General features: G+C 56.1%; 5 protein-coding genes across 5 annotated transcripts; all 5 read left to right on the top strand.

The window, feature by feature from the left end:
• Nucleotides 1–242: 242 nt before the first annotated feature.
• Nucleotides 243–812, top strand: JKF63_03806 (uncharacterized protein; the record flags this gene model as incomplete). The annotated part of the gene is made up of 1 exon (XM_067899804.1): nucleotides 243–812. One exon carries the CDS (start codon nucleotides 243–245, stop codon nucleotides 810–812), a length of 570 nt encoding a protein of 189 aa, XP_067755010.1.
• A 2552-nt stretch (nucleotides 813–3364) lies between these two features.
• Nucleotides 3365–6238, top strand: JKF63_03805 (uncharacterized protein; the record flags this gene model as incomplete). The annotated part of the gene is made up of 1 exon (XM_067899803.1): nucleotides 3365–6238. The coding sequence occupies one exon, from the start codon at nucleotides 3365–3367 to the stop codon at nucleotides 6236–6238; it is 2874 nt and encodes a 957-aa protein (XP_067755009.1).
• A 729-nt stretch (nucleotides 6239–6967) lies between these two features.
• On the top strand, nucleotides 6968–8263 carry JKF63_03804 (uncharacterized protein; the record flags this gene model as incomplete). The annotated part of the gene is made up of 1 exon (XM_067899802.1): nucleotides 6968–8263. The coding sequence occupies one exon, from the start codon at nucleotides 6968–6970 to the stop codon at nucleotides 8261–8263; it is 1296 nt and encodes a 431-aa protein (XP_067755008.1).
• Nucleotides 8264–9030: 767 nt separating this feature from the next.
• Nucleotides 9031–9882, top strand: JKF63_03803 (uncharacterized protein; the record flags this gene model as incomplete). Its single annotated transcript, XM_067899801.1, has 1 exon — nucleotides 9031–9882. One exon carries the CDS (start codon nucleotides 9031–9033, stop codon nucleotides 9880–9882), a length of 852 nt encoding a protein of 283 aa, XP_067755007.1.
• A 1665-nt stretch (nucleotides 9883–11547) lies between these two features.
• Nucleotides 11548–15006, top strand: JKF63_03802 (uncharacterized protein; the record flags this gene model as incomplete). Its single annotated transcript, XM_067899800.1, has 1 exon — nucleotides 11548–15006. One exon carries the CDS (start codon nucleotides 11548–11550, stop codon nucleotides 15004–15006), a length of 3459 nt encoding a protein of 1152 aa, XP_067755006.1.
• Nucleotides 15007–17575: the final 2569 nt, after the last annotated feature.

Below are 17575 nucleotides of genomic sequence, written 5' to 3'. Positions count from 1 at the left end.
AACCGAGTCGACAACACAAGACGCCTCAAGCTGACGAATGCGCGACGGTTTTCATTTCCCATTTGATTGCGGGGTGGGGCGTGGAAGAGGGGGGGGGAGGAGGAGGAACGAATCGACGACGAGGAGGACGAAGGCCCGCCAATGCTCGTCTGCAGTCTCATTCAACAAACGTCAACAATCTTCGGCGCTTCCGCATCCTCTTTCTTGGCCTGCTTCTGTCCATCAGCAGCTCCACGCAGGGCATGCACGCCGTCTTTGGTGTACTCTACCTCCAGCAGGCATACCAGTTCACGCCACGCGAAATGACCATCGTCTATCTCAGCGGCGTTGCCGTCGGCATGTTCACCCTCCCCTTCGGCGTACTGTACGACTGGTTTGGCCCACGTATAGTGGTGGCGCTCGGCAGCATCATCGCGTCGCTGGGCCACATGCTGTTCGCGCTGACCTTTGCCGGCCACATCCCGCACACGGTGTCCAACTGCGCCGTCTTCTATGCGGTGATGTGCTGGGGCTGCTACGCGCTCAACGTGGCCGCGCTACCCGCGGTGCTGACACACATGCCGCGCGACCGTGGCCAGCCAACGGGACTGCTGCAAACGTTCTCCGGGCTCGGCGCATCCGTCTTCGCATGTCTGTTCCGCGGCTTCTTCGAGAACAACTTCGAGAATCTCATGTGGTTCATGTTCGCACTGACGCTGGCCGCCGGAGCTGGTGGCACGTGGTTTCTGGAGGACGCACCCTACGTGGTGAACCGGTGGCAACAGCACCGCATTACGTCGTATCCTTGCGCCTCGTCTTTCATTGCTACCTAGTATCTGCTGGTGCTGGTGCACGGAAATGTCGAAGCAGATCGATGAGGATTATGATTTTTGTTTCGTGTGTGCGTGTTTGCGGGTGCGGCCTTTTTTTTTCACTCTTGGAGTGGTACCGGTATGCCAATCCCTCTCTTTTCTGTTCACTGAGTAGCGGGCAACCGATAGCGCCGCCCCCCCCCCGTCTGTACCTCTCTTGTTCCTTTTTCATGGAATCGATCTCCACAGTTGCCCTCTGTGTGCCAATCACGTGGGCAGGTGTGACCGCCACATCTCCGTCCGTCTGTCTGTACAAGTGTGTGTCACAGATATCCGCTTTTTTTTCGAGTAGCATGACCCCCTGCTGTTTTTTGTTGTGGCTGTTGAACGACACCTTCGCTGTCGCTCCCTGCCTCTACCAAGAGGGTTATCCAGAACCCAAGTCCATGTGCAGTCCCCCTTCTCTTCTTCCCAGCCATGTGCAAATCTTCTCAAGTGCCTTCTATAGGTCCAACCGCCATGCGCTGTGCCGCGCTTTTTTCTTACCTCGCAACTACGGATTCGATGCACCCCTGCCCAGTGCTGGCGTTTCCATTCTTAATGAGTTGCCTGCCTCTTTGTCGTCTCTTCTTCCGCACCTCCCCCCTCCACCTCCCCCCCCCCAAACAAACCATTCCCACATCCACCTCTTTTTTTTTTTTGAAGCGGGCGAGGCGGAGATCATTCCTTCTTTTCCCACCCGAGAGAAGTCTTCCCGTGACGACCACTGCTCGAATCAGATGCCAAAGCAAATCGACATGCTGCCAAGAGCGCGTTTTGGAAATTGAAAAAATAACTAAATATACATCAAGAGATGCTTCGCCGATGACGGGATTGGGATCCCCTCACAGTACTGCTCTTCACTCCCCACCTTGGAGGGAGGAAGGGAGAGAGAACTGCATCTCGAGATGCCTTACCTGGAGAGCCGATTTTCCTCTCCCTCTCCTCACCCCCCCCCTAACCCTGCTGAGCCAATGTCCAACAACATCAACTAAAAATAAAAATAGAAGTTTCGATGCTCGGAGTGTCTCGTTGTGTACTTTTGTTCTCTGTAGCACTGCGTCTGCCCCGATGTCGTGTGTGACACACACACACACACACACACACTCAACCCTCCAGAGGTAGAGCGATTTGTAAAGGTTTTCCCCCATGACATTTGCACGCTTTTTTTTTTCAGTTTGCACCAGCAGCTCGGACAACGAGTCTGTGTATGTCTTCGACTCTTCCTTGCAAACTCACGGCATGAGTCCATTCAAGTGGGAACTGCTCTCTCGCTCTCCCCTGTGGCGACCCTACTCACCTATCACACACACACACACACCTCACAGCCGCTGTTATCAGTTCTCTAGATTTCCCAAATTGTCTCTCATGTGTCGGGTGTCCTTAGAGGGACATCCCCTCTTTTTATTTATTTTCAGGAGAAGGGATGACGCATACTGAGCGTTTCTATACGCTTGTCAAGCCGTAATCTTGTTGTGATCCATCTCTTCACTTGAGTTTTTTGAAACGTATCACCTATTAGGAAGCGGCACGCTGAACCAATTGTCTGCGACTGTGTGTTGTCTTCTCATGAAGCTCAGCATCCTTTTCTGTTCGCTTGTTTCTTTTCGCTTTTGGTGGGGGGGAAGTCTTTTCATTTTTTTTTCGATACGCCGAAGGTGGGGAGGGAGGAGGGGGGTGCTCGCCGTCCTCCCCGTTTCACGTTTCTTCCGCGATACCTGCTTCCCTCTGCCCCCCCCCCTCTCTCTCCTTTGAATGGCGCGTGTAATGTATACATAGATACGTACATACTGCCTTGTTTCTCTTAATCGCCAAGCGCCTGGCTATCCAATTGGACTGGGGCGGTCTTGAGATGGTTCATGTGTAGCGAATGCCGACGCGATACAAGGCTCGGCGTGCATGATGCTACCTTGTAAAGCGCGCCTGTCAATGGAAACACAAGAGCGCCGAGAGCGATCTTTCTTTGTTGTATCTCCCAAAAAAAAAAGTAAATCCAAATGAGGGAATATGAGTGTGCACTTATGAACCAACACGTTATTTTGACCCTCTGTTTAGAGAAGAAGAAAGGGGGGGAAGGCCACGTATTCCCTTTGCTTTTATTCCTCCGTGTGTCGCATGTTTGCTCTCCCCGCTCATGTGCGCATCCCAACATCGCGGCATTTTTTTTTTCGGAAGGGTGATGGAGTCTTCTCAGAGCTCGTACTCTTCACACACCTCCCCCCACCCCGGACAGTGCGGCCCACAAGATGAAGGGCGAAGGGGGGAAAAAACGAAATGCAGAGCTCCACGGGCCTCTGCAGAGCGTGGACGAAGGTGGTACATATGTAATCCGCTGGAACTACTCCGTTGGGAATCTATCGCGGTTTGAACCCACACACCAATACGCTTCCACCCACCCACCCCACCTCTTTCAGCAACTTTTTATTTCCAAGGGGCTGAGGAATTTGGGTGTGAGGTGTTTTTTGACGCTGTCTGCGTTTGCTTTTTCACCTCCCAAGCCACACCTTCCCCCCGCTCATTCAGATTTTTCTTGGATGCTCTCACGTAATCATCGAAGGCCTGGTCTGGTGCTCGGCGCCGGCCGGTGGCCGGCACACCCACCTTCTGCGCTTTTCACCGCAACACGCGCCATGTCTCGCTTCCCTGTCAGCGCCCTCTCCTCTTTATCGGGGACCCCCAGCCCATCGGCAGCCCCACAGGTACTCTGTTCACGGCGCAGTGCGTGGGCACAAAAATGGGGGGAAATCCAGTCCTTGGTGGCTGTGGCCCCGAGCTACCTCTCGACTGCGCTTCAGTCCCGCTACACACGTCCGCCTGCCACTGGGACAAAGCCAGAACAGACGCTTAGCCCATTGAATTCACTATCCGATGTAATGGCCACCATTCGACGCCTTTTCTACGGTGATCGGCTGCACCGCCGCCTCGGTGTGCCTCCCCATGCAGAAGATGTCTCCGTCAGCGTGGAGGACCGCAAGAAGCTCTGTGCTCTCTTCAGCGCCCTTCGCCGGCGCCCAACCAACAGTGCATCAAGCATGGTTCATCCTGCCGAAGGTGTCCTGCTGAGCAAGGGTAAGGGCGGCAACTCTGAGAACAAGAAGAAAGAGGAGGAGCCTGGTGCTGGGGAAGATGAGGAAGATGGGGAAGACAAGCCGGAGGACTGGATCGTGCCACGCACCTGCCTTTTTGTCCTCATCATGATTGCTATCACGGTGGTTTTATACCAGCTGGCGCAGCCAAGGGGCACGCACACGGGTTGGGCATCGTTGAACAAGCACGCTGGCGATATCAGAAAAGCAGTACTGTACGAGAACTACCTACAGGTGTACATGGACGACGCCAAGGTGTACCTGGGACTCGTGAGTGACCAAGACACGCAGCGACACATTGACGAGCTCTCGGACAGCTATCGCACAGCTCGGCAGCAGGCGATTAAGACCCACCAGGAGAAACTGCAGAGCCAGAAGACAACCACCTCAGATGATGACAAGCAGGAGCACACGAACACGCTGAGCACAGCTGCGGACCAACCCGCAGAGCTTGAGGTGATCATGAAGGGTCGCCCTTTAGCTGAGACGGCACTAATGGGCGTCGGCGTCTTTGCCTGGGTTGTGCCTTTTGTGTTCTTTCCTGTATTTGTGATGTTTCTCTCGCAGTACATTGGCAAGTCGATGACCTACGCGGTGGAGGCCACAAAGGGCAAGACAAAGGCTAAGACCATGGCATTCCGCGTGGAGACGGCATCAAAGACACGCTTCCGAGACATCGCGGGGATGAAAGAGCCCAAAAAAGAAATTACAGAAATAGTGGACTTCCTGCGCCACCCGGAGCGGTACACGAAGCTCGGAGCAAAAATCCCAACCGGCGCCATCCTGCTCGGCCCGCCCGGCACCGGCAAGACGCTCCTCGCGAAAGCCGTGGCCGGGGAGAGCGGTGTGGGCTTCATCCCGGCGATCGGCTCCGACTTTGTTGAGCTCTACGTCGGCATGGGTGCCTTGCGGGTGCGGCAGCTGTTCAAGGAGGCGCGCAAGCAGCGGTGCATCATCTACATCGACGAGATTGACGCGATAGGCCTAAAGCGGCAAGGGGCAGGCCATGGAGAAAAGCAGGAGCAGGAGCAAACTCTAAACGAGCTGCTCACTCAACTAGACGGCTTCAGCACCGGGCAACGTGGCGATGTAATGGTGCTGGCATCCAGCAATGTGGCGCAGGCGGCGCTGGACCCAGCCCTCATCCGCCCCGGCCGGTTTGACCGCATCATTCACGTTGACACGCCGGTCATCTCGGAGCGCGTCGACATCTTCAAGGTCCACCTCAGCAAACTCAAACTCACCTCTGACGACAAAGACGGTGACACGGCTTCGGCAACGGCTGCGAAGGAAGCAGTGAACGGTGCAGCAACAGGATCTGACGCGTCTCCTGTGGTGCCATCCGCAACACCCGTTTCCACGGAAACAGGTCTCGCCCTCTCACAGGCCAAGACAGAGACGGAGCATCAAGCCGAAGGGGGGGAGACGAAAGGAAACGACTGCACAGGGAACGCCGTCTCGACAGACGTCAAAGGGACCGCATTAGGCACCAACGGCAATGACGAGTTTGACTTTTACTCTCTGCTCATGCAGAAGTCCGACAGGGAGCGGGCGTTGATTGACGCATACGCGCAGCGCATGAGCAGTCTCTGCCCCGGCTTCGTCGGGGCCGACATCGCAAACGTCTGCAACGAAGGCGCCATCCTCGCCGCGCGGGAGGGGGCCGACCATGTGACCATCAGCCACCTTGAGCGTTCTATTGATCGCGTGCTCGCCGGAATCGAGCACCGCAGTCGCACGCTCTCCGATTTCGAGAAGAATGTCGTTGCGCACCACGAGGCAGGCCACGCTGTGGCTGGCTGGTTCCTGAATTGTGCGGACCCGCTGATGAAGGTGTCGATTGTCCCACGCGGTGGATCGGCGCTGGGGTACGCGCAGTATTTGCCCAACGAGAACTTCACCCGCACAGCGAAGGAGATCCGCGATTCGATCAGTGTGACGCTCGGTGGACGCGCTGCGGAGCAGATCTTCTTTAATCATCTCTCCACTGGGGCCTCAGACGACCTCCGCAAGGTGGGGCGGATGGCCTACCAGTACGTCTCGTCCTTCGCCCCCGGCTCCGTCTATCCGCCCCCTGGCAGCAGCAGCACCCGCCTGGTGAAGCCGTTTGGTGTGGACAAATCAAATGACTTTGACCGTCGCGCGAAGACGCTCGTGGACGAAATCTACGCAGACACGCTGGCGCTGTTGACAAGGCACAAGGACGACATGAAGAAGCTGGCCGATCATCTGCTCAAGCATGAGCTGCTCACGTACGCGGATGTCGTGCACTACCTGGGCGAACGTGCTACTCGGCAAACTGACAAGAAAAGGGGTGTCTAGTCGAGAAAGTGATGCAGTGCACTTGTGAAATCTCTCCGGTAGCGAAGGATCGTGATGAGAACGGTAATGCGAACCCTCGTGAGAATGGAAAAAAAAAAACGTGGGGCAGTACTGTGTGGGCACAGGGGCTTGGCGCCGTAGTGGTTGAGTCTACGAGGCAAAGTCCGAGAGGATTTTTTAAAAAGGGGAAGCGCTGAGCACAGTATCGGGACTCGTCCTGAAGGGCAATATGTCTGTGTGTTCACCTCTTTGATACGAAAACTAATGCACCAGATATTGATACTGTGAAAAGGGCTGACTGTGGCGAAGTGTGGACGCCACAGAAACCAGTCGAGCTAGAGGCCGCCATACTACCACCACTTTCCAGCCAACAAATACTCTGCCGCACCCCACAAGAGAGAGAAGGAGACTGGGTGTCTTCCATGGCGGAGTTCGAGTGCGTGTACTTACATCTCTCTCTCTCTCCCCCTCCTCCCCCTCTGTGTGTGTGTGTGTGTGCCAATACACTCTGGGGACTCAGTGGCGCTTCTTCTTTGGTGGCACAACGGGGGTAATGAAATTCAGTAAATGAGAAACGCCTCTTGGATATTCGCTTGCCCCTCTCTCCCCCCTCTCTCCCCCCTCTCTCCCTCGTCCGCGTCGTCACTTCACTCACACCTGCGTATTCCTCTACACTTGATCAGGTACCCACAAATCCTCTGCTGCCAATACACGCACACACATCCGTTCATGCAGCAACCATACAACATCATGGCGGACGCTGCGGCGGAGGCGTACGTCGACCTCCGAGTGTGCGACCTCCAAGTCCATGAAGGCAACATGCCGAAAGGTCTGGACGGAGGCCTTCAGATTAACGGCCTGTACGTCGTTCTTCGTTGCCAAGACGAAGTACGCCGCACCAGCTGTCTGTGGTCTGATGCGTCCGGAGCTCTTGATGGTGCGTACGCGGAGCAGGACAAAGATGATCTCTTGTGGAACGAACTGTTTCGCTTAGCCGTTCCCCCAGCGATGCCGCCGTCCGTAACTGCTGCAAAACTACTTGGCCCGCACGCTCCGCTTTCTTCGCACCTAGACAACTCCCACGGAACATTCTCCACTCCCTACATCGCCGCATCCCCCTCCTCCACACCCATCCCTGCCTCTTCACTGCGCAGTGCAGCCGCGCAGATGCAGTTTTCGGGGAGTAACAGTAGCACAACAGGCGTTACGGCCGAAGCGGATTCGCCGCTCTTCTACCCCTCCATCGAAATTGAACTGTGGCGCAGCACCCCTCTCTCTGAAAATTTGCTGAGCCGCTACACGTACCATGTTCCATTGGAGCTGATGCAAGCCGGATATGACCTCAACAGCCTCGATGCGGTGGTCGAGCGAATGATTCCGCTGGAGACCAAGGAGGCACAAAGCATCATGGGCAACCTCTATGGCTGGCGGGGGCATCGACTCACTCTGCGGCTGCGGGTGCAAGCGGTGGGGCTGGCACCCCTGGTGTCTGCATGGTCGCCGTGGCAAGGCAGCAAAGCGATGATGAAAACCGCAGCAAACATGTTCGGCACCGGCGCTTATCCCTTCCCGCCCTCAACGGAGATGGCAGGCGGCACCATGACTGCTGCTTCTCTGTATGCGGAAACCGGGGTGTACGGTGCTCCCATGGGCACGCTAAATCCGGTTCTGGCAAACCTCCTGGCCCCATTCGGGGTGTCCACTGGGGTAGGCACTGTGGGACACACTGCGCCCAGTATGATGACGATGATGCCGGTGCCCGGAGGCGTAGGTGGCGATAACCTCCACAAGCCCAGCCAGCCGCCTTTATTTTCTGTGCTCCCGTCGGCACCCGCCTCTGCCGCCATGGTCGGTGGGGGAATGTTTTATCCACATGCACCAAGGGTGCAGCCAACGATGCCGCAGACCTCCTCCGGTCAAGGCATTCTGGGCGATGGCGACTTGGCGTGGCAGTCAAACACAGCGCAGCCAACTGTGTATCCCTCGTATGGGCCTCCACAGCAGCAATATCAAAACCCCCACTGACAAAGCGTTAGCAACGACAATGGAAAATGAGTGGGAAAACCCTTCCATTTTTCTTGGACGCAGAAACTCTGCATACCGTAGCGGAGGAGTTTACCTCTATTCCACCAGCACGCGGTCCCCACCGCCGCTGCTCCTCTACTCATGTCGAGCAATCCCTCTTTTCCTTCTTTGGTTGACGAATGGCACGACTTCAGTCGCGCCATCCACCCGCTGGTGAAGACTTGTGGACGACTTTTCCTCTCCCCGAGTGACTTGCACCGCTTCGCTTCGCTCCCCCTCCCCTCCGCGTTTGCAAGGCTCGACACGCTCACACAGTGGACTATCCTTTACGCTCTCGAAGTTTTCGATAACAGGCAAGCAGGACTGCTGGCCCTCTGCATGGGCGTCGCGACTCCCTTCCCCCATTTGCCGAATGCCGCGCCGGTCTCCTCCGCCTCCGACCCACTCCTCCTCAAGCAAAGAGAAAGAAAACATATATATATATAGAATAAAACTTTCACGTTCATCAGGCTCTTGTGTGTGTGTGTGTGTGTGTGTGTGCACATGAGCCTTTTTTGCCCCACCCCGACACTCACTCGCTCTCTCCCCCCCCTCCCCCCTTCCCCCATCCCCGGCTCTCTCTGTGGCATGCCCCTTCCAATCTCCTTCGCACTTCATCCTCTCCCGCCATGGTGTGCTGTTTCCGCTTTTTTTCGCTCACAGCTGCTCTCCCCCTCCCTCCCTCGTCAATTTCATCTCCTCTATTCACGCCCCTTGCAGGATAAGATATGGGCAGAATCGAGGTGACCGTGTGTGCGGCACGAAAGCTGCACGATGTCCAGCTGGTTGGCATCCCCGACCCCTTTGTGCGACTCACCATGGGTGAGAAGAAGTACAAGACGAAGGTGGTGAAGAACTCACTCGACCCCGTGTGGGACGAGACATTTCGTTTTCAGATCGCGGACGAAATGAGTGAACAAGTTCGACTGGAGGTGTGGAACAAGTGTGTGTACAGCGACGACCTCATGGGGTATTACACGCTTTCCTTCGGAGACCTGACGAGAGGGATCGTGAAAGACCAGTGGTACATGCTGGAGAGATCCAAGACGGACGCGGAGCTGCATGTGCGTGTGTTGGCGCTGGACTTTGGTACGCCACCCAAGCCAGAAGAACAGTGGATGGTAACGTCGGACATCCAGCGCGATCCGGTGAAGCGCGCCATTGAGGATGGCACGTGGCGTCCGGGGCAGAAGACCGCACCGCCGACGTCCGGACCGCCGATGCCCCTTCAACCACAAGTGCGCCCCGTTCCGGCTTCCGCTGTGCAGCAGCCGCAGGTTTCATATATTCAAGGGAACACACCACAGACCCAAGCAGTGCAATACGTTGCCACCATGCCCCAGCAAATTCAGTATGTCCCCCAGCCGCAGGTGCAGTATGTGCTGCCATCACAACCTCAGTACCTTCCGCCCCAGCAGCCAGTGCAGTATGTCCAACAACCCGGCTACTACATGCCCGGTGCCCCGCCACCGCCTCAGTCTGGCTACTACATGCCTGGACCTCCACCACCCCAACAGCCTGTCTACTACCCGCCGCCGCCGCCTCAGAGCTACGCGCAACAGCCGCGCTATCAATATTGAGTCAAGACAATAGTCGAGGCTAAAAGCCGCGGTGCAGGAGCATTGGCGGCGACTGCGTTCACGAGTGAAGTGGGAAAAAAGCTTCGAACCTGAAAAGAGGCGGCACACAAACAGTTCACCTTGTATTTCCCTGTTCTTGGACAACCGCACGCACACCCCACAAGGCCACGCACCATTCACAGAGAGTCCCACCGCCGCCGCCGCGCCTCCCATCCTCTTCGCCTCCACGTTCATGACCTTTTGTGCCTCCTGAGTGGTGCTAGTCTATCGCGTGTGTGTGTGTGTTGCATCTTTGTATCCTCCGTGGCGCGTATTACACGTTTTATATTTCCTCACTTCAACCTCTCCCCCCCCCCCCCCCCCACCCACCACCACCAATAACACGTGCCTCTGCCCGAGCCCACTCCCCTTTGTCGCTCGTCGTATTCGGCTCTTGACGTCTCTGGTAGCCTTCGTGTGTATGTCGGGCACCTCACTTTGCTGCCCCCCTTCTCCGTTCCCCCCCCACCCCCCGCTCTCAGGTTTCCTGTAACGGTACTGCTCAAGCGCGAGATGTAGACGGGCCTACAGGCTCCTGTGGGTGTGACCCCACCCCGCCCCCCCCCCTCTTCATGCATCGGTGAAAACATATGTGCACTCTCAGTTCACGAGTAAATTGGAAAAACAAAGGTATAGGGGGTCGAGTTGATGAGATAAGGCTACTGAGGAGTGGGAGACGCCTCTACACCCCCGCCTTCCCCTGACGTTTGGCTTTCTCCGTTGCTTTGTTGTTTTCTTCATCCTGCCATCATCGATTCTCCCGCAGATGCGCTTTGTTCCACCCCATGGCTTTATCGGCTGCCTGTGTGTGGTGGAATGCGTTGAGGGTTTTGTGAAGCACGCAAGGGTACGAGTGTTTAAACCTCAGCTGCGATACACCACCACCACCGCACCACCACCGCACCACCACCACCCTCCTTGGTCAAACAGAAGCGCTTTCCTCTCGCCCCTCCGCATCCTTCTCGAGTGTGAGAGGTACGGGGGGGTGAGGGGGTGCGTCCAAGACGCGAAGGAGGAGGCGTATTTTTCAATCGCTTTCAATGCCGATAGGCCATTCCTGTTTTTTTTCTTCCCACCCTACCGAAACTTCTAGCGGCTTCTTCTGCTTCATTTTGGTTTCACCACCTTAGCGGCGAAGGGCCGTGTGTTCGCTCCTCGTACTCGGAGTAAAGCTAAGGCACTGGGCAACTTGTATTCCCAAACATACCACCACCACTAGTGGCTCCCTCCCCTCCCTCCCTCCCTCCCCCCCTCCCCATGCGTGTCTATAGTCCCACCTTTATAAGGAGTGGCTTCTATAAGCAAGGGGGATCATTCCAATCTCATCTTTGCGCTGGCTGCATTGCATTATCGGGGCGTGTTAGCCCCCCTCCTCCCCCCCCCCCCCCCCTTCCCATGCCCATCGTATCCCAACCCACCCCCTTCCATTCTCACATCCACACTCTTGTGTGTTCACCCTCCCCACAGCTGTGGTGACTCGTTCAGAGACGTGATCGACACACCATCCCCAACATGCAAAGCGACACGGAATCTGTGGCATTTGTAGTAGAAGATGAGTCGCCACCATGTCCGAAATTGCTCACGGACGCACCTACATGCACGCCAAAACGGCCACGGATCACCACCATGCCACACCTGCATTCATCGAGCCTTTCGTCTGTCAAAGCGACTGGCTCGAAGCCGCCCCTGCCCAGCTGTGTATCTGCTCCGGCAGCAGGCGCTTCGGCCGTTCATTTACATCACCCTGCCGTCACCACCAAGCTGACAAAGGTGGACGCCGCATTCGATTTTTCAGACAACGAGAGCATTTTGTTTGCCGTGGATAGCGCCTCAGTGGCAGGGGTCCCAACAACGGACGCCCTGGTACCGCGACGACAGAGTAGCACTGGATCCATTCAGTTTCTCTCAGAGCCGGGCAGTCGATCCACATCCCCGGTACCAAAGGCTAACTTGAATCTTCGTTTCGCGACACCAGTGGAGAAGCCTGTGGCGCCTATCTGCCGGTCCTCCAGCGGGAAAGGCGCTGTCGCCACTGGCAACAGTATCAACTTTGAACAGAGCCCTGTGAGTGTAGACCTCGGGGTCCCCGCGCCTGCACAGTCCAAGACAGACAAGCGCACTTCGCCGCTGAAAAATGGCGCTCACCCGCCGCTGGCACGCCCAACTTTGACGGTCGGAGCCGCGAGTGTGGGTGCCGAAGCTGGGCTCGCGAATAGCACCAATGACAGTATTGCATTCCAGATCGAAGACAGCGGCGACGTGCTGCCGAATTCCATCACAACGCCCTCACACCCGGTCCGAAACGTGGCCGCGGCGAGCCACAAGAACATCTCCTCGAAACGTGCTGCTTACTCTGCCTCTTTTGCGGAGAACAACACAAGTGACTTGATGGACAACGCCAGCATCGCCTTTATGGTCGATGACGACGCAGATGACAAAATACAGCCACCGAAGGTGTCTCATACGTCCTCTGCGAAGCGGGACACCGGGACACCAAAGGTGACCCGGCCGCTGAGCCCCTCAATTCAGTTCGACATGGAGAACACCGAAAACGAGAACGTGTCGGGGGGCTCCGACACGATGCTTGGCGACCATCTTAGCCCCCCGCTCTTCAGACAGAGTTTGCCGGTGTTTGGTCACGGCTTGACTCAAGCGTCGTCACTGGCTCCCGACCCTCTTTCTCGCAGCCCCAAGGCGATCGTAGCCAGTGCGGCAGAAATTTGTTGCCCGGAAGCCGGTGGGGACGCCGGCACTGCGGCGGCGAACTCATCGGCTTCGCGACTAACCAAGAAAACGATCGTGACGAATCACCTCCAGCAGCGACAACCCAACCACTCTCGACTCCCTCAAGCACAAAAACGTGCCCCTACACGTCCTGTACCTGACGCAAAGCCTCCCCTTTCGCAGAGAACTGTAGTCACGCCGATATCCCATCTGGCAACCGCATTAGCCTCTCCCCCTGCGCACACCGCTGCGGCGCCGCTGGTGTCGTCAGCTGCCGGCTCAATAAAACGCCGCCCCTCCTCCTCACGATGTGCCAGAGCAGCAAAGGAAAAAAGCGTTCGGACCAACTCTCCCCCCAGCACAACACTGCAGGAACAGCGACAGCACCGCGTACATCGGTCGAAGGAGTCCGCGGCAACCCTGACGACAGCTGCGCCACCGAGTAATCCTCGTTTTACGGAGGAGGAGAGTGACAGATCTATGGATTCACCACCCGAGCCACTCTTCACTGGGCACCGCAGCCATTCCTCGGGAGAGATCCTCTCCAGCGGCGCCTCACCGTTGTGTGAATCCAAAAAGCCCCTCCCGGTCAAACCACCAGAAAGCGGTCCTCACTACGCCACGGAACGGTGCAAGGACGACCAAAAGAGGAGGAATCATCGCCACGGTGGGGCTCAGCAGCAGCAGCAGCAGCAGCAGGGGCAACTGAACAAACAAATTCTACACACCATCACGGACGGCAATGACACGAGCCGTCCTCTGCGTGAGGAGCCCTCTCTTCATCCACCGCACGCATCGGCCCTTGAGCGCCGGGGGGACTCCGCCAAGGATGTATTCACGCAGGCAGAGCAGTGGCGTGAGTTCAATGAGAAGCAGCGGGCCGAACTGGCGGATCTACGGGAGCGCATTTCAGCCGCCCGACGTGAGGACATCACGCTGTTGGAGAGCTCGCCGGCACGCAGTAATGGTTTTCTCACCTCGGCACCCAGCAGTCGCAGCGTCGTACCACGGCCGACGCCAATGGGGATCGGATACAGCAGCATAAAGTCGCAAGCACAAGGGACACTGCGCCGAGCAATGGTAAGTGGCAACGATAGGAACGTCAGCGATCGTGGAGGCGAGCCGCCCACGCGTGCGCACGGGAGGGCACCACCGACAGGCAACGCCAGACGCATTGGGAAACGCGACGAAACTCCTTACGCCTCCACTGCTGTTTTTCGTAAGCCATGCCCCTATCCGCTTCGTCAGCCCGAAGCTATTGGGGCCGCTGCTAATATTGGCCCCCGCGCCGCGTCCGCTGTACGCATGGCATCCCCTCACCGCATCCTCCACTCCGCAGAAGCCGCCTCCGTTGCGGACTTATTGGGCATCTTCTGGCCTCCGCGTAGCCCTTCGGCAAAGCGCTCACAGAAGCACCCCAAGGTGACCGACACCACTGCACCCACTGAAACAGGCACACCAGCAGTGGATCTCTACTTTGTGAATGGATCGCGGCTTACTCCGGCGCAAACGGAGCACTTCTTCGAACTTGTGCGCGTGCAGTCGGACGCCGTTTCTCGCACGGGTGCGGTAGCTCATCCCAGAAGCAGCGCATCCGGTGTAGCGGGCACCCACTCACTGACCGATTCTCGCCACAAAACCAAATCTTCCGCCGCCGCCGCGCTGGTGAAGCGCCGCGGCAGCGTTGCGTACGTCGACCCCACTGAGCTCGACGCTCGAAGACGCCTGAGCACTTGCTCTTTGTCGCCACCTCGCGAAAGGTGCACGGCCCCACTTTCGAGGAAACTCGCTGCACTGCTCCCCAAGAAGGCGGTTCGTCGCAGTCGGGTGCTGCGGGAAGTGTTTGACATTATAGACATCAAGCGGCAAGGCAGCATCGTTCTGAACGTTCTCCCGTCGCTGGCTCGCTTACTCGAAAACGAGCTGGCCCTTGTTGAAAAGACTCGCGCATCACTTTTGCAGAGCGACGCCGTTCCGATTCAATCGTTGCTGGAATCTGCGGTTGCAAGCCGAAAACTGCACACCTCCTCGTGGAACGGAGCACGCGAAAGCGCTTCTACGGGCGCCCAGTGGGATATCGGCAGTGCTGGTGGTAGCGGCGGCGGTGCGCTCGACTATGCCCAATCGACACGGAATCTGCAAGCGAATGTGACGCAGCTCACGCATCGCCTCCTACTTTTGTCGTTTGCTGTGAACGTCGCCATTCCCATAGCCGCGACGAGTCGCATTCCGGTGCTGGATTTTGCTACGTTCTGCATCATCGTCTACGCCGCCGTCGACGACGCAGACAGATTCACTGATCCGCTTCAAGGAGAATGGCGGCAAGTGGTACAGCAGTACTTTGTTGCACTCGCTGCATGAGAAAGGGGGAGGAGGAGGGGGTGGGGGAAACACCCGAATAGTAGTAAAAGTCTTGTGACGAGGGGGGTGGGGGGGAGGAGAGGGGAGAGGGGAGAGACCCAAAAAGGAAAGAGGAAGGGGCCTTGTGCTATCGTGTAGCTTATCTTCCACGCCAAATATGTAAAAGCATGGTGTGGGCCGCACCCCGCACCTCACTACGACCACCACCCAACTCCACTTGCCTTTCGCATAGATCACGTGTACCACTCAGCGATATGTTCAAATCTACATATATACTTTTCTCTCTATCTATATATATATATACGTTTTGTATGTGTGTGTCTCTACGGGCGGCATCTTTTTGGAACCGAACGGCATACAAATTATTTTTTTTTCCAAAGGGTGGAAGCGGTACAGCAACAGCTTGTTCCCCATCTCAAATGAGTTCTTATTGGAGCAACCCAGTCGTACCGGTGTCGCGTATAACACGCATGTGAAATGTGGAGCTGTTTACATCCCGCTTTCCTTTCACTGGCGAATGAACATCGACATGACCGCACATCCTTTTTTTTTTGAATGCTTCAGTATTTTCTACCTCCCCCATTTCTCGCCGGCTCATCTCCTCTTTGGTATTCATGTCTCCTCTACTTGAAGCACAGGTGTTGCCACAAAACGGCTGATACGCCTTTCTGACTTGCGGCCGCGCCTCCCTCCCACCTCCTGTTTGGCCAGTGCTGAAGAGAAGACTTTTTTGTTTTTTCGGACCATCTTTTACCGATGCGCCTCTCTAGTTGTTTGTTTTGGCGGAGGGCTCTCGTTGCTCTTTCACGTTGATCTTCCCTCGTTGAGTATATCCCATCAGGCGCCAACACACACAGTCGCGCGACTCACACACTAGCGACCACTCCCCCCCCCCCTTTCCCTCCCTCCCTCTCCTCCTCCCCATCACCACGTGATGGATCTCATCGAAATCCACAGAAATGACACTGGGGACGTACCGCAGCGTGGCATCAGGGGTGCGCAGTATCCACTCCCTGTGGAATGGATGGCGGGGAGGGGTGGGGAACTATGCAGGCCTCTATTGTACCCCCCCCCCTTTCGTCGCCCCCCTTCCCAACGCCGTACCACTTCTGGGGCGGACGAGGTCGAGCACCTATGGCATCAGTGAAGCATCGCTACTGGCGTCGGCGATCACGTCCGGAATCCCGCGGCATCACAGCGAGCAGCCAAAGTGAACGTGTCTAACCCAGACCTCACCGCCTGTTGGCGGGGCAGTCAAAGCGCCCCCCTCCCCTCTGGAGAGGTGCACGAGGGGGAAACTGGCATAAGGGGATCGGCTATGAAGCTGCGATTTGCGATGTGAGCTGGGTACCATTGTAGGCAGAGATTGCGCACAGATGATGATGTCAGCATTGCTGCAGTGCACGTCTTTCACTGATTTACCGGGCACGATAGGTGATGGGGGTGACCTGTCGGCGGGTGAGAGAGAGAACGACTGGCGTTAAGCCACGATGTAATATGACGGGACGACTCGTGGTGCAAAAAGGATGTGTGCGTCTTATACACACGCAGAGGGACTCAAAATCGCATTTCCCCTCCCCCTCCCCCGTTTTATCCTCTCCACCTCAACTGCTCCCGTAGAGGATGCGAAGAAAAATATAATAATATGAAAAAAAAGGGGGAGAGAAAGATGGAACAACATCTATGCCGATCTGTCGGTCTCGACCTCCTCTGTCGTGAATAACGCCTCCGATCTCTTTGGGTGGTACCTCAACCTCTCTCCCTTTTCGTCACAACTCTCTCCTGCTTTGACCCCTCCCCACGTTTTCTCTTGAAGCGCACCGATACAGAGGCACTCTTCCACACGATCCGAAGTGCTCTCGGTGGACCGCTATTCCTATTCTTGCCAACAGCCCCACTTGTCTTCCTGTACTCCAAAAAAAAAAAGTGAGAGACACCCATATAGAGCATTCTCTGGGGCCATCGAACCCAATAACCATAGAGCCTGTTACACAATTCCTTCTTGCCCACTCCCACCCCTCTCCAACCCCGCCAAACAGCCCCAGACATACACTGGTGCATCACACATCTTACTTCATCGATTTAAAAAAAAAAACGCACAACGGCATAGAAGAAACACTATTGCTTCCACTTTGTTCACGTTGATCTGTGACCCCCCCCCAAAAAAAAAAGAAATTATTTCTTCTACCTCAGTATATCGTAAAGATTTTCTACCTCTCGCCTTCTTTGTGGTGTAGTGCCAGTGTGTTTCTGTTGCTTTTTCCCTCCTGCCTCCCTCTTCTGTACTGTCTTACTAGCTGTATTGTATCTCTTTGTACCTCTCCCTCCACAAAGTGTCATACTGCTTGCAGCTCTGCTGTGTTCGCATGTGTACTTCTTTCTGCTTTCTCTTTTTTTTGTTCCCCCTTCTTGCTCTCCAGCTCGCAACCCACACTGGATCTCTCTTTTTTTTTTTTTCGCCCGTGTCTGTCCCACTCTTCGAACTCGGGGTGAACCACCACCACCACCACCTTCAACCTTCTCTGTTCATGTACGACTATTGCTGTTCTTTTCGTTTTTTCCTACTGTG

Source organism: Porcisia hertigi, chromosome 31, assembly GCF_017918235.1.
Source record: "Porcisia hertigi strain C119 chromosome 31, whole genome shotgun sequence".
Taxonomy (NCBI): Eukaryota; Euglenozoa; class Kinetoplastea; order Trypanosomatida; family Trypanosomatidae; genus Porcisia; species Porcisia hertigi.
The sequence above is the reverse complement of the archived record's forward strand: the minus strand, read 5'-3'. Positions and strand labels throughout refer to the sequence as shown.